Here is a 16892-nt window from a genome sequence, read left to right as displayed (position 1 = left end):
ACATCAATTAAACCCGAACACAAGTGTTAAACACGTGTCATACCCATTTTGACACCAAAACCCTAATTTGACCCATTTCAAAATTAGGCAACCAAACACACCCAAAAGTGTTCCAACACTTCCATAATCACTAAACCTAGTGATTAAACTCACCATCAAACCCTAAACAAGGCCAAATCATCGACCGACCCAAAACCCGCCAAGTGACAAGAACAACAAGTCACCATAAACCCATTTCATCATCTAAAAGGGTTTCATAACAAACTAACTCAAAACCCTAACTTGAATATCAAATTTAACAAATGAAATTCGGAGTTTGAGCTTACCAATACCACCACAACGTAGCTAGGAGCGAGATGAACAACTTTAGAACCCGAGCTTTTGCGAGAATCCGACTCCTTCTTCTCCAAATCCACCTCTCTCTCTAAAACTCTTACTCTCTCACTAGAACAAGATGAGAGTGTTTGTGTGGGTGTTAGTGGAGCAAATGAGGCTCCTAGAACTGATCTTGTGGCCTTAACTCGTTCCATAAGTGAAAATACCATTTTGCCCCTCTAAAAATCTTAAAATAACCCAGCTGGCCCGACAGACAAACTGGACGGCGTCCCAATTTCTGGACGGCGTCCAGCCTTTAACATCTGGACGGCGTCCCACCTTACTGGACGGCGTCCAGCCTTTAACATCTGGACGGCGTCCCACCATCCTGGACGGCGTCCCGAACAACTAAAAAGTCAGAAACAGGATTAGGGTCTTACACCTAATATATATAAAAGTATATTTTATTATATAAATTTAATATAAAATTTTATTTATTAATAAATAAATTATATTATTTACTCTAATAAATCTTTTAAAAATATTTAAAAATATAAAACGACGATATTTAAACTATATATTAATCATATATAGATTTTTGGAAGTTATTTTGAGTCAAATTTACTTTTGTTGACTTTTGCATATTAGTCTCGAGCATTAGGATTGTGGTACACTATGACTTGACCTAATTTGTTAGACAAATATTGACCAACACATAAATATATATAATTAATTTAGGTTCGTGAATCCGAGGCCAACCTTGCACTTGTTCAATGACGTTATATGTATTTTTACTACGAAATACAGTATGGTGAGTTTCATTTGCCTTTTTACCTTTTATATTTTTTGGGACTGAGAATACATGCGTTTTTATAAATGTTTGACGAAATAGACACAAGTAATTGAAACTACATTCTATGGTTGAATTATCGAAATCGAATATGCCCCTTTTTATTAAAGTCTGGTAATCTAAGAATTATGGAACAGACACCCTAATTGACGCGAATCCTAAAGATAGATCTATTGGGCCTAACAAACCCCATCCAAAGTACCGGATGCTTTAGTACTTCGAAATTTATATCATGTCCGAAGGAGGATCCCGGAATGATAGGGGATATTCTTATATGTATCTAGTTAATGTCGGTTACCAGGTGTTCACCATATGAATGATTATTTTTGTCTCTATGCATGGGACGTACATTTATGAGAACTGGAAATGAAATTCTTGTGGTCTATTAAAATGATGAAAATAAATGATTATGATAAACTAATGAACTCACCAACCTTTTGGTTGACACTTTAAAGCATGTTTATTCTCAGGTGTTAAAGAAATCTTCCGCTGTGCATTTGCTCATTTTAAAGATATTACTTGGAGTCTTTCATAGCATATTTTGAAGAACGTTGCATTCGAATCATTGAGTTCATCATAGATTATTATTAAATCAATTTATAGTTGGAGAGTGGATATTATGAAATGGTATGCATGCCTGTCAATTTTCGATGTAAAGAAAGATTGTCTTTTAAAAATGAATGCAATGTTTGTAAAATGTATCATATAGAGGTCAAATACCTCGCAATGTAATCAACTATTGTGAATCGTTTATAATGTATATGAACGGGTCCTTTCAACCTCGGTGGGCTCCCAACCTTTGCCACCTCGGTTGGTGTCCAAACTAACAATGCGCACATAAGATCACTGATAATCAGTCATGCAATCGTCTTAACTAGCATGGCAATATCTAACTACACATGGCAATCATACTGAACATAAACATAATAATAAAGAGTCTGAACAAGTAGCGTGTCAGCTACTTAATACTCTATTCGGAGATAGAACCACTCACCGAATACCAGCAAATAGATTAGATAATCTATCACCGAGATGCTTCCTTATACTTATCACCTGAACATAAGGCAATTCAAGTTAGTACAACGTTCTAATCAAAATTAGACACACGGGCAACATAATGGCTAGAAAACAGCCAAATTAATCAACAAGTACAGTACTGATCTACATCCGTACGGTTGTAGATGCATCTGTACGATTGTAGATGCATCCGTACGGTTGTAGATGCATTCGTACGGTTACAAGCCCATCCGTACGGTTACATCATGTATTCGTACGGTTGCATGCTCACAGTCCAGTTGCTCAAACACTACTGCATTCGTACGGTTGCACGTACACCCGTACGGTTGCATATTGTACCCGTGTGGTTCTAAGCTGCAACCGTACGGTTGTGTTCTTCGCCAGCAGCAGAAACTGACGGGTTTCAAACCAAAATCACACAAATCTCGATTTCTAAATGTTTTGATACCAAAATCCATTCTGGAAACGTTTATAACACATATAGAAACTCAAACCCCAACGGATTATACCAAGATAACACTAAAATCATAAGATTTGACCAAAACCCCTTTTTGAACCAAAACCTAAATAAAAGCACAAAACTCACTGATTTGAACATGAAATCAATTGAGATTTACCTTGATTAAAACAGTGAAATCACAAGCAACTGATTACACACAAGGATTCAATACGAAATCGAGATTCAAGAGATTAAGGTTCTTGGAAAAGTGAATTAGGTATAAGAGTGTGTGTGTGTGTGTGTGTGTGTGTAGAACGAGATTTCAAGAAACTTCAAGAAATGGGCTGATGCCTTGCTTATATATTTGTGTTAAACACCATACCCCATCACACACGGGTATTTACCAGTTATCTGATATCTTTCGTACTTAATTTGACAACCCTAACGGAGTCCAAATTAAATAAATGAACCTGTTATGTGACCGTTGTCACAAGCTGGCCTTAACCACAATATAAAATAACATTAAATATTTAAATAAAATAAAGGCATAAATAATCACACAATTATGACTAAGAAAAAAAGGTCATCTTACATCTAGGCCCAGTCTGAGGATGTTACAATAACTATGATGAATAGATAAGGTGACAACAGATCTCCTTGTCTTAATCCACATTTAATAAAAAATTCAGAAGTCGGGCTTCCATTAGTGAGGATATACGAGCGAGTAGAATTAAGGCACACATGAATCCAACGTCTTCATTTTTTGCCAAAACCGAATTGGGTGAGAGCAAAATCAAGAAATTTCCAATTCACCGAGTCGAATGATTATTCAAAATCCACTTTGAAAATCAAAAGTTTCTTATTCATGTACTAATCTATCAACTCACTGAGCATTAACGGCCCGTCAAGAATTTGGTGGTCATCAATAAAAGCTGATTGCTCATTGCTAATGATCTGTTCGATGACCGAAGAGAGACGATTAGCTAAAACCTTAGCAATAATTTTGTATTGAGAACCAATGAGAGAAATAGGAAGGATGTCCTTAAACTGAACCGGGGCAGCAACTTTTGGGACTAAGGTAACAAAAGATGAGTTGGAACCATGTGGAAGAGAACCTGACACCACGAAGTCATTTACGAACGAGAAAATGTCATCTTTGAAAGAATCCCAATAATGTTTGAAAAAGAAAAAAGAAATTTTATCAGTGCACGGGACTTTTTCACTACCACAATCCCAAATCGCACTCTTAAGTTCGTCCATGGTGATGTTACATTCGATACAATCCCTATCTAAGGCATGGAGAACATAAGTATTATGGAAAGGTGTAAATGAGATAGGAAAATAAAAGCATTTACTTAGGGTTTTCTTCTATGTTATAGTTCAATCCCCATCACCACACAAATAAAAGCAAACGATTTCGATTTCGATTTCGATCCCTAACGTTAACAAGATCCGGTGACGATTCCAGTAGGTGACGAGTACCTCTGAGCATGGTTAATTCAAGGTATCAATTTTTTCATTTTAATATAATTTCTTGGAAAGTTAAGAGATTTATTTACTGTCAATTTGTGCGATTGTGATAATGTATACATATAATTTGGAAGTATGGGTCTCAATTGCATAAAGCTTCAAAAATTTTGTAATTTCAATATCACCATCACTCCAAACTCAAACAAGGTATCAAGATTGAAGTTTTATTTACTGTCAGTTTGATAAAGCTTCATATCAAATTGTTAACTAATAACCAAACCAAAAATTATTCATATTCATATATTCATGTATCCAATAATAGCACACTAAAGTATCTTAAAACCAACCAAAATCTCATCAGTGAAACAATTATTCTTTAGGGAACAGTTATTATGTATCCAATAATACCACACCACGGTATTTTAATGTGAGATATAAATCCCAAAATCTCAAAATCTCATCGGTGGCAAACAGTAACTCCTTAGGGAACCAAGGAGCAAGGACCAAAACTGCACATCCAATCATGAAACCTCCGATGAAAATCTCAACGCAATTCCCCCACCCATATCTTGCTAAAAGAAAGTTTTTTAGAAGTCTTCTCGAAAACCAGATGAAGAGGTTTATTAAGGCCAAGTCAAAATCCAAGTGAAGTGAATTTTTCTCATCTTTTTATTAGTAACGGTAGGTATTTAAGTATGGGTTATAGCTGCCATTGCCAGCAACATTCTTGTAACGGCAACAATACTCCACTGTCCGGCCCAGATCCTGTCCAGCTTTTCTTGTTTTCTTCGTATCATTGTTTTTTCCCCTCAGAATTGCTTTTCTAACTGCAAAGATCCTAAATAATAAAAAGAAAATATTATATATATATATATATATATATATATATATATATATATATATATATATATATATATATATATATATATATATATATATATATATATATATATTAAAGTGGTAGGATCAAGAGGGAAGTAACCATTCGGGGGGAAGCGGGGGAAGCAAAAACTTTTTTTTTTCGTTTTTTGAAAAAACTTTGTTCACGAACATTATAGATGAGATGAAAATATGAACATTTAGTAGAGACACTTTGTAATAAATGTTTTTATTTTGGCGGGAAAACGCTCGAAGAAGTAATATATAACAATTATCGTGTTTTTCGAGCGTATATTGAGGTTTTAGCTATTGGGGTTTAGATATTAGGGTTTAGATATTAGGGTTTATAGGGTTTAGATATTAGGGTTTAGAAATTTAGGGTTTAGGGTTTAGATTTAGGGTTTAGATTTAGGATTTAGATTGAGTTTTTAACACGAACGGTTTAGAGTTTAGGGTTTAGGGTTTAGGGTTTATGGAATAAACCCAAAACACCAAACCATAAACCCTAAACCCTAAAGTCTAAATCGGGCTAAATTTTACTTCACAAAACATGAAAAAAAAAACGTTCATATTCTTCACGAACAATATTATCTTGAATGTTATTTTTGTCGATCGTTTTTCCGCCTAAATAATAACATTCATCACGAAGTGTCTCTTCTAAATGTTCATATTTTCGTGTGATCTTGATGCCGGAAAAAAAAAAATTCAAAAAAAACGGGAAAAAAAAAAATTTGCTTCCCCCCGATTGGTTACTTCCCCATTGATCCTGCCACTATATATTATATATAAAACACCATTTAATCTGTTTTACCTTGGATCTGGATCCAGTAAAGGGTCCATTTCTTCATCCGAAGAATAATCGTCATCATCTTCTTGTCTCAAATCTGGATACAGCTTAAAATTTTGTTTTGAAAAAATTCAAGAAAGCATCTTTTACGAGCTGTGGAGATTCAATACATATTCCATCCACTAGGACTCCCGTGAGGGCTTGAGTTTTTCTACGCTTGTTTATGAGACCATGAAAATACTCTGAATTCTCATCGCCATCTTTAATCCACCTCGATCTGGATTTTTGTACATCGTCTAAATCGTGAAAAGATGAAATTTCCTCCCGTTCTTTAATAAGAAATAATCGAGCCTCTTTCTCTTCTTCGGTAGCCAATCATGCATCAAGTTTAGAGTCAACATAAATAAGAATTTCATTAATATACTCCATTCGAGATCTTTTGGATAATCGAGTGTTTGCAATCCAGCTCTTAACATGACTTTTTAATCATTAATCATGAACCAATGCTCATCAAAAAACGACCACTTTCCTTGAACATTAACGTACCATCTATGGCACTATATTCGATCCTTTTTAAAGAACCGAGGGTCCCACATAGAAACAATACCAACCGAGAAACCTTGAGCAAATGAACACGCATAGTCAAACTTGTAATTCCCCACATAGATTTAAGTCGAAAAATATCAAGCTTTAACATTTTAGTTTCCTGTAACCCAACAAAGAGAACATTGTGTTTAAAACAAAGATCGCGAACCCACTATCGTTTATTCCACATCTTCGTGCCTTGAACGATTTGTCAGCGGCTAGTATCATGCATAAAGCAGAAAACTATGATGGCATCTCCACATACATTTTGTCAAACAACTTCATGTAATCTGTGTGCGCTAGCTATGAGCGCGCAACATTGTAAAAACAAGAAACACAATAAAAGTACAAATAAAAATAGTTTTTTAGTAAGTTAGCAAAAAAAGTATTTACAAGTTATCATAGTAATTGACCAATCGCCTCATGTCGGGACGGAGGCGGTGACGTGCGCGAAGGCGGAGACGTGCATGTAGGCGTGACTAGGTCGTAAGTTCGGTCGACATAGAATGTGTGTCATATGTATGGACTATTTTTTAAGGTATATATATGTTGGATTGAAAAAGATCCCGAAAAAATACAAGCAAAATAAGTTTGATATTCTTCTGATACATATGTTTATTGAAAAGATCCAAGAATTTTATAATGTTGAGATATTGTTGATCCAATTAATTTTTTCTAATTAAATCTCCAATTCTCTTAATAGTTATGGCGGTAAAATGGGTGCAGTGAAGTAAGAGCTTAAAGAGTCAAATATTATTCCACTCCCCACTGTTGTTTCGGGAAAAAAAATTTGGCAGGGTATCACAACAACATCGTTGGTGAAACACTATTCCCCTTTATTTATAGTTTCTTTTATTCATTATTTATTTTTTGTTTCTGATTGGAGAAAGAATTTTTTACAAGAAGAAATGAAAACTGTGTGTGGCTGAGTTTTTTAGAAGGATGATGGGAAGAAGGGGAGGAAGGGTGAGATTGATGAAAATGTGCATACGTGTTTAGATGCAATTCAAGTTAAGGATTATTAAGGTGAACTTTTTAAAATTGATTATGCTGAATCTACTCAAAATTATTTTAAATGTTGTCTATTATTCAACTGTTAACGTAATTATTATATAATTGAAATTAATTTATTCAAATTTAACCAGTGTATACACACGATATAAAGAAGAGTTGAATGGCATAATTCTCGCATAAATAACGCAATGGGGTCCTAATTTTTTTTTTCCAGCTAAATATAATTGAAGGGTACTTTAGCGGTTGTTTACCTCCAAAAATTTACAAATCCTAATATTATATGGGTCCTGTAGTAAAATTTAGTGGTGTCCTGTATAATCTGAAGAGTACTTCGTTAAAAAAATTTCCGGACTAGCGGGGTCACGGGACCCCACTGCTTATAGTGTGGAGTCACTGCGCATAAAGTATCTTTTATAAAACTTATCTGACGTTCGAAACATCTAATGCCGACATAATATAATATATGAAATAATAAAAGAACGAATATTTAATTGTACTTTATATAATTAAAATATTTAATTTTGTATCGTTCTTCTAAGAAGAGTTAGATCAAATACTTACTTAATATTTAAAAATTGTAATTTAGTTATTTTTATGCAATAAATTGTTGTTAACATTTTATTCTAGTGTTATAAACTTACAAATAAAATATTTCTCAAAAGTTACCCATTTGAATTGATATTGAATTCAATATGCTAAACCTTTTATACTATAACAACTTTGTAATCTTACGGAGTGGATTCAATTTAAATTTGTAAATACATGAATGTTATAGATGTATCTTCTAATATTGCTGAAATATATGACTTTCTTGATCAATGAATAAATTATAAAATGCCTCTTATGATCTCACTTTTTAATCACCTTCCTACATGCATATCTTGATGCTTGGCATATAATTGTATATCATGTTGTCGTTTTTCATGTATGATGTGTCATATTTTCCATTGTTTTTGTAGCAATTTATTTGTTGGCACTTACTGCAGGTACTTGGTATACACATGTGTTTATGTAGCAGTATATGTTAATAACAACATATTGCATATGTTCATGCAACATGCGGATTATTTGTTAATAAAAAAAAATAAGTTGCAGATGAAGAGGGGGACGTACTGCCACCACTTGTGAAAGAAATAACTTTACGAAATAAATAATACTAGCAAAAGCTAACAATTACAACGAAACCAAATAAAGTTTTCTACAAACTCCACATGAAAACGTGATATAGGAACCCAAAAATTACACCTAAAAATTCCAAAAAAGTACAAAAGAAAAAAAAAATGAAGATTAAAACCAAAATCCTCTATTTATCCTCAAACTATTAATCGGCAGCCAATCGGCACTCTGTAAATATAGCTATACTGAACACTTTTACTTTGATGTCTGAGAATTGGTTAAATGGCTTATTTTTACAAGTATCTAGGTTTAAGTTTTTACAAATTTAATCACAATGGGTCATATGGTAAACTGATTCTCATCAAGTAACTTAGTTACAAAGATGACAGTCAAACTGGTCGAAAAGCTACCCAAAGTGTATTCTTAAAAATGCATAATTGCATACAACCTCTGAAGTCACTATGTTCACATTTAGATGAGTTAGACCACTCCCAACGGGCCCGTCCTCAAGCTTCCTCAACTCCGCCCTCGAGGGCGCCGTTGGCATTCACTCCGCCCTCGAGCTTCCTCAAACTTCCTCATTCACTCCGCCCTGCCTCATTTCTTCCCCAGGAAATTTTGAGGACGGTTGTTTTCTCTTTCTCTTTGCTTTATTCACTTGTACCACACCATTAACAACTTGTACATTAATTAATTAATTAATTTTGTGGGTATGTGATGGGGAGTAAGTATGTAGTGGGTATGTGATGGGGAGGAAGTGAAAAATAAATGGAGAGAGAAAGCTGATGTGGCGGTGTGTCTTGGGAAGGAAGTGCGTTATGGTTGGGAGTGGTCTTATGAACACCTTAACTATTTGCAAAAAAAATGTTGTTAAAAAGTCATAAAAATGGTTTGTCACCCTTACCCAAGGTTGTAAAAGTCGCGAGTCGGGGACGCATCGGTCGAGACCTAAAAATGACGCGTCGGCCGAGTCGGGGACGCATCGGAGACGCATCGGTCGTTGACCAACGTTGACTTTATTAATAATTTCTTAAATATATATTTATATATGTATAAAATAGTTGATTATGTACCATAAATTTCTTAAATAAGAACTTGAATTTAAATACAATCAAACTTCAAACTCAATTAATGTTACCGAGTACATAATCAGTAAGAACACGGAGAAAATAGCGGCCCAAAAAATGAAAACAAACACTAATTTTAAAACATATCACATCTTGACGAAAATTTGACAGATTTTGACCTTTTTTGACCAACTTTGACCGTTTTTGACAGACTTTGACCGAACTTTTAGCTTTGACCGTCTTTTGAGTCGTTTTCAAAAAACCGGGACGGAGAACTCAAAAAAACGACGCATCGGCCGACGCGTCGGCCAAGTCGGCCGACTTTTACAACACTGCCCTTACCCAACTTGTATTGTTCAACCCAGACCATGTTGAGCCAATACCCAACTTGACCTGGGTAGTGGTCTTGATTTGGATCCGAATTCCTACATTTGGGTTCTGTAAGTGAATTACAATGAGTGCTCCCATTTTAGAAGTGTGAATTAGAAACTAAATGTAACATTTGCATTTCCATCAATGTATAAGAGCTACTAGGAAACTCATTACCATTAGAAATGACTTCAAATATTCTCAAAACCCGAAAAGGATAAGACACGACTTGTTCTTGTTGGTTACAATCTTAACGGTTTACACTAACCTTCAAGAAAGAAAGCCAAAAACAACATTTATATATCAAAAGAGTCGAAAAGAACTCACATTGTTCAAACCTTATAATATCTAAATCCAAAAGTACATCATGTCATCCTTGTTATATTTTAACGTTGAGCCGCTCTTAAGAAGTTATCGTATGGATTTGCTGCTGGTAACCTAAATGATGAAGGAACATCAGAACCAGGTTTACTTGCATCAGTAGCTGCACTTTGTTCCATAAAAGAATGGCCCACCTGCTAAGAAACCTAAAGTTAGATTCTTCATGCATACAAAGCTAATATATAAATTTTTATAAAATTTGTAAAATACTGAATTTTTCCTTTGGCATTTATTTATAGGCTTAAGTGCACTGAAATGTAACTATTTATGTTTTGACATGCTTAGCGGGTATCGAACTATTTGGGGTTTGATTGTGTGTATCCCCGACTAACTTTGTTTCATTGTGTGAATGTCAGAGTATAAATAATTACATTTTCGTTCACTTATGCCTTATTTGTCATTCAGATTTCACAAACAAACTCATTAAATATACTGAACAATTCAACATTCATTGTTGAACCATTGAATTAAGAGGCAATCAAAAGCACCTTTAGTTGTATACACGGTAGAAATTATTGTTAATTTTAAGTTAATAAGTACTTAACTAACACTCTGACAAATAAAGTGTTTGATATGTATACCGAACCAATATTGGTTATATGTATATTTATGTATGCATGTATAAGTTTTCAAAAAGTTGAAGTGTCAAAAACGAAATGTACCGATTGGACTCCATCCAACAGCCTTTGTTGCATGCCCATGACATTCGACATCTTTGTTTGCTTCCCTACTCCAAGTTGCTCAAAATGATCGGTCATTTCTAAAAAAGACATATTCGGTGCATTGCATACAGACATTCGACCGACTTGTTGTGCTGATTCCATGACCTGCACGTGATTATTATATAATTAAACATAACCACTTATATTGGGTAATAATAAAAGTATAATAATGTCAATAGACATTAGATGAAGAAGGAACACTTACTGATTCTAACAGTTGATCGACACTCAAGAGGTCGGACATTTCAATTGCCATATCTGAATCTGATCTTGAGTAATCACTACTGAGTGAAAATAGTGAAGCAACCTAAAAGAAAAGCAACATATTATAAGTAGAAGATTAAATGATAATGTAAGTACAAATGGAGATTATTTAATAGATTGTTACCTCATCCTTCGGCCGACCCTTGTTTAGTAATGTACTCACAGATCCGTAGCCCATTGGACACACATCATCGGGTACAAATCTGTTTAGCAACTCCTCTTCTATACTTGTTATTTCAGACTGCGCATAAACAAGCTTTTGTGTCACCACTAATTGAAATATATAACTTTTAATTGGGTCAAAATGATTGATCAAACATATAAGGTTTTCCATGTTCAGGCTATCTGAGGAAGACAAGTATTTTTACTCAAATGTATGTGGCCCATTCGGGTTATCCGTGACTATTTACGACTATTTCTTCAGGCCAGACCAAAATACGGGCTAGTGAAGTTTGAACCTGAGACCTCGTGTTAAGAGATCAAGACCCTAACCACTAGGCTATCTTAGGAATGATTGGTCTATATAATGTGTTAAACATTATTGTATACTATCAAAATAGGATTTAGTATGTTGAGTATATAAGCTTAGGAGGCTGAAAACAATAGAAACTACACGGTAAATAAATGACATAATTACCCCTACGACAGTTTCCAAGTGCTTTGTCACTGCAGCAGCCAGTGATTCTTGGTCTTGTGTGAGCTTTATTTCGGAAATGGATTTCAGCGCAGCCTTATTGTCCTCTTTAGAACCATAACCGTTATTAATGTGATCCGATCCAGGTGCAACGGTCAACTTACAGTCATCAACCAAACACAAGTACGGATCAACCTGGCACCATAACAGATATGTTTTATGTTTCAACATTATATTAAAAGTGAAAAATATTTAAATTGAGGTCGACAAAAAGATGTCATGTACCATTTTGTTAGCAAGTGCAGCCTTAGCAAGTGGAACAAGAGGAACAATACCAAACGCTTTCCCGGAAATAATTATCATAGAGGTAGCCAATGTATAAAGAGATCGAGCACGCGATGGTGGAAGAGATCCTGAATACGATTAAAACAAATTTTTAATATGTTTTCATCTGTTTATTATTAATACTCATTTGTAAATAATAATGTAGTATGTTTGCATACCTCCTTCGGCAAGAGAAATACTCAGTAATGAAAATGCCAGTTGGAAACTTCGGATTAAAGCCTCACGGCTCGAGTTCTGCACAAATTTACAAAAGAAAAATTAAGTTACAAAAAGGATCACAGAGCATAAAATACATCTCTTCAAAGATATACTTACAAGTAGTTAGTATGTCAAACATGATCCCTAAAAACTAGTATATATTTTTTAAAAATATTTACGTTTTCGAATAAATGGTAAAGGAGCTTTTATGCATACATTTTGTAAACGGTCGACCCGTTTGATATGCCTCTATTTAGCTAAAAGTTTACCACATTGTAGATAAACATAAAAGTTCTAAAGTTTTCTCTGTTCGGGTTATCCAGGAAGGCGAGTAATCCAACCCCATACTCTACTGTACACAATCCATCAGTATTCCTCCTTCGCTGTTTTTAATCCTTCTCTGGCCACCACAAGATTCGAACCTGAGACCTCTTACAAGGATATCAGGCCCCAACCAGTGGGCTACCTTGTGATGGTTCCATTATAGATAACATATTCTATCCTATATATATTATGATATAAATCAAGATTGTACAAAGAATTACCTTTCCTCTAGAGAATATCAACACCAAACTGTAAGTGTGAGAAATTGCTTCATAATTTTCAGGGGTATTATCAGGGGAAATGGACTGTGCCCAAATTGAAGACAGTAGTAGAGATATTTGGTGACTGCTGAGCCGAAGTGTAACAGCCTCCTGAAATTTAAACAATAATTTATATTTATGTATTACACAAGTGTACGAATAAAAGTAATAAAAAAAATAGAGAAAAAGACATATAACAATGAACCTACATTGTCATTCTTTCCGGGTTGAGACACTGGAATTTTGATACTATATGTTCGGCTATAAGTTGACTTAATTCTGTTTATCACTCCAACATTACTGGCTTTAAGTTCTCCAACATTACTGTTGACTTTTTCTTTACCGAAGTTTGACTTGTTGTTTTTTACCATCTTCTGGAATAGTGCGGCTGACGAAGAAAACGCAGAAACGTTTCTCGACAACGACCTTGGAACGTTTTTCGGGTCAACGCAAATATTTGAACTTGGTTGAGGACAAACAGAAGATGGTACAAGAACTACTGAAAAGATACGATGAGCTCCGATTCGAGTTTCATGATCGGGATGAACCATAGCAGGAAGCAATTGATGAAATAGTGCTTCGGGAAATGCCTAAGGTAAGAAAATCAAGAATTATTAGATGTTAAAATACAAAATATTTTGATGATTTAAATATTAAAATTGTGTACTTAAATTGTGTGTTCTTGCCTTGTTGTTATATGCCATATGTGGTAATGAAGCTATAACTTGAGCAGCACGGTAAACAGCAGCAACTGTTGTTTGGGCTATAACTTTAATACTTGAGATGTTTTCTAACATGGCAGCCATGATATCGAAAATTGGGCTAGCATCACCAACCTGATTCATCAAAGACTCATATTTTAGTTATAATATAAGCAAATAAGGAAGAGACAACAAAAGGTGGCAATTTCAACCCATTATTTGTGAAGGAGTTGGTTCAGGTTATGTTTTTCATCTCTAAGGAGTCACACGGGTAAGAATAGAAAATAGAAATTGAAAAGAACGCGCCAAATTGGTCAACAAAGAGAAAATCACCCAAAGTGTGTTTTCTTTTTTATGCATCAAAACACCTGAATCACTTTGATCAAAAACCCAGACTGACATATATTATATATACCTAGCAAACGAGTCGGTTTGGGTCAAGGATCAGATAATTGTGGGTCGAAACAGGTTGGGTTAAGAACCGGTCGGGTCTGGTTGGGTCGAGACCCATTATTCATTCAAAATTTTTGGGATGGGTTGAGTCGAGACCCATTATTCGTTCTAAATTTTTGGTCTGGGTTGGGTAGAGACCCAGTAATATATGTCAGTGACATATATGAATTTTTAGAATCATATATGACACGTGAGGTATTTTTATAAAAAAAAAAAAAAAAAGAACAAAGTGGACCAAAGTAATTCGTGTTCATCCAGTCTGACCAATTTCAACTCTGTACAAAACTTACCCATTTTGACCATCACCCAACTTGCCCATTTTGCCACCTAAAGTAATACAGGTTCATGATAAGAAAAAAGAAGACCTTTGAGGACAATTCCACAAGGCATCCATCAACAGTTTCTTGATACTTTTTGTTCCAATTGATGACATCAGCACCAAGGTTTGCATCAGCTAATGAATGATGAAAAGTTTTTCTCAAATGTCTCAGAATATCGTTTATAGCACCGACTAAAGCGCCAGATGGCTTTATCTTTGTTTCTCGTGCAAGTGCTGTTGTAACCTCTAAAATATCAAGTTGCATGTCGGGTCTTGTAAACACATTTTTGTGATCAAGATGCTTTACTAATACATAAAGAAGAAAATGTGTAATCTCCCCCGATTCGTCTATTATTGTCTGCATGTCTTTGAGTACCGGGAACGCAACGCCACGTGAAGAAGGCCATAAATTCTCGTTATCAAAACAACGAAACAAAGATTCGAGAATTCTTCGCATGGTTGTAGCTTCTTTGGCCAACTTAGCCATGTTATGAAGGCACACGCGGGACCAAAAGCCGGGGTTTTTAGCATCCTCTCTGTATGTTATATGCAGTTAAAATTAAAATTAAAATATATTCTCTATTGCAAGATGTTGCTAACGTGTGCCCCTATTAAACTGTATTAATTAAAGTCGAAATGTTTAAAAAACTAAGATTATCATTTTATACACACATTAATTCAATCTGATAGTTACCTTTTATATTTATGTATTAATTAAGTTTTGATATATAAAGAATTTCAGCTTCATCAAATGCAGCTTAACGTGTGCCATGAGGTGCACGTTAGCATTAACCCTTGCAAATATCATATAAACTTAACACTAAGGTTTCAAAACAGGGATTTACTGTGTCACGGTTACTTCACCCTTGTCATTAACAACTGATCTCCAAGATGGAATCTTCGATAAAACATTCGGAGAGATATTTCGCTCGTCTTTAAGTACTTGGTTGGGTTCATAAGAGTCCTTCCCAAATGCTCCATAGTTTTCCAAAACAACGGACACAATCTACGTAACGCAAATAAAAAAAGAAGAAAAAGAAAAGAGTAACAAGATTTAGACATTTCTTTTACCCAAAATTTACTACAAGAATTATGCTATTACTTACATGATCAGACTCCGGTGACATGTATGAATACCTCCCCATGAACCAAACCTGTGAAAACAGCACAACGACAAAACATAAATCAATAGGTGAAATAAATCACAAACTTAGTGATAGGGACCACCGGCGTAAAAACGTACATAGACCACCCGCATAATCTAAGGTAAACCAGTGGGGCCATCCGCGTAAAAAAAATTATAAAGGAAAGTTCATTTAAAAGGAAGAACATGGATAATACCATGGAAGATAGGGCTTGCAACGCAGCGGCACGAAGTGGGTCCACTCTCTCTTTGTCCCCAACTTCTTGAGCTAATTGACAGAGTTTAGGAATAAACTTTTCCAAGTTAAACATGTAAGTCCCGTCTTTCTAAAAATAACGAAAGATTAAGGATTAGTAATCTAAAATAGACACAATGAATTCAAAAGAAACAACTGAAAGGTACAAACCTGACTATTTACGAAGTCAAATAGTGTTTGGCATCCTATAATTTGCATTTCGTCTTGTCGTGTCTCATCCAACAAAGTGTGCATGATAGTTAGCAAACTACTAGCAAAAAGGGGCCTGATCACACAAAAAAGAAAAAAAAAATATTAGTCATATTATCGCAAACGGAAAAGTAATTTTTTGATGGTATACAAATGGGCATAACATGAATGAACTCACATTTGGTCCTTGCATGAAATCAATAGCTTTCTGTATATACACATTACAATTCGTGCACCTCGAAAGTTCTGATTTCTTAATTCCTTGTAACAGCGTTGCTCAAGGGTGGTTGTGATCTGATTCACATATGACATAAAAGTAATAACCTCGTTAGGCCACGCAGCCTGAACAGGAAACACCTTATCCGTTTATATGACATAAAAGTTAACATGTGTTGGTTCATATCAAAATTGGTATATGGATGTTAAACACATATAAAGCCAAGCAGGTTATTGCATTATGAGATTTTTTAAAATGTACCAATGTACATCAATAACTAATACATACCTTCGGTATACGTAAAGGGTTTCTGACAGCATATTCGCAGAGTTTTCCGATCTTCCGATCGTTTGGTTCTTCATCCTTTTTATATTCCAAATAAAAAATGAATTACATAAGGACATTAGAGCATTTATATAATTCAAAGTCAAGCAAATAAAAAACACTACTACTGCACAATGAACATCTGCAACATCAAAATTACAAATTTTGAAAACCATCTAAATTTTATGTCCCATTACAATCAAGAAACATATTAAGCTTTATAAACAATAAACATAAACAATAAAAAGGGGTT

At 34.7% G+C, this 16892-nt stretch overlaps 1 protein-coding gene across 1 annotated transcript; it reads right to left on the bottom strand.

Moving 5' to 3' along the window:
* Positions 1-10122: 10122 nt before the first annotated feature.
* On the bottom strand, positions 10123-16673 carry LOC139898695 (protein SEMI-ROLLED LEAF 2-like). Its single transcript, XM_071881456.1, has 17 exons — positions 16604-16673; positions 16277-16392; positions 16060-16174; positions 15851-15979; positions 15616-15663; positions 15355-15515; positions 14556-15045; positions 13723-13872; positions 13246-13626; positions 12998-13147; positions 12413-12488; positions 12195-12322; positions 11913-12104; positions 11400-11516; positions 11217-11318; positions 10952-11116; positions 10123-10423 (listed from the first exon to the last, which is right to left on the bottom strand). The coding sequence occupies exons 2-17, from the start codon at positions 16318-16320 to the stop codon at positions 10295-10297; spliced, it is 2577 nt and encodes an 858-aa protein (XP_071737557.1). The 5' UTR covers positions 16321-16392; positions 16604-16673; the 3' UTR covers positions 10123-10294.
* Between the last annotated feature and the right edge of the window lie 219 nt (positions 16674-16892).

Source organism: Rutidosis leptorrhynchoides, chromosome 3 (assembly GCF_046630445.1).
Source record: "Rutidosis leptorrhynchoides isolate AG116_Rl617_1_P2 chromosome 3, CSIRO_AGI_Rlap_v1, whole genome shotgun sequence".
NCBI lineage: Eukaryota > Viridiplantae > Streptophyta > Magnoliopsida > Asterales > Asteraceae > Rutidosis > Rutidosis leptorrhynchoides.
Note: the sequence above shows the minus strand (reverse complement) of the source record. Positions and strands in the feature narration are given on the sequence as shown.

Bases quoted from the DNA above. Each gene is read 5' to 3' on its own strand.
- LOC139898695 (XM_071881456.1), bottom strand. From the start codon at position 16,320: ATGTGTATATACAGAAAGCTATTGATTTCATGCAAGGACCAAAT. The intron at 16,175-16,276 runs GTGAGTTCATTC...TTGTGTGATCAG, and splicing joins ATTTCATGCAAGGACCAAAT to GCCCCTTTTTGCTAGTAGTT. The intron at 13,148-13,245 runs GTAGGTTCATTG...TTTAAATTTCAG, and splicing joins AACCCGGAAAGAATGACAAT to GAGGCTGTTACACTTCGGCT.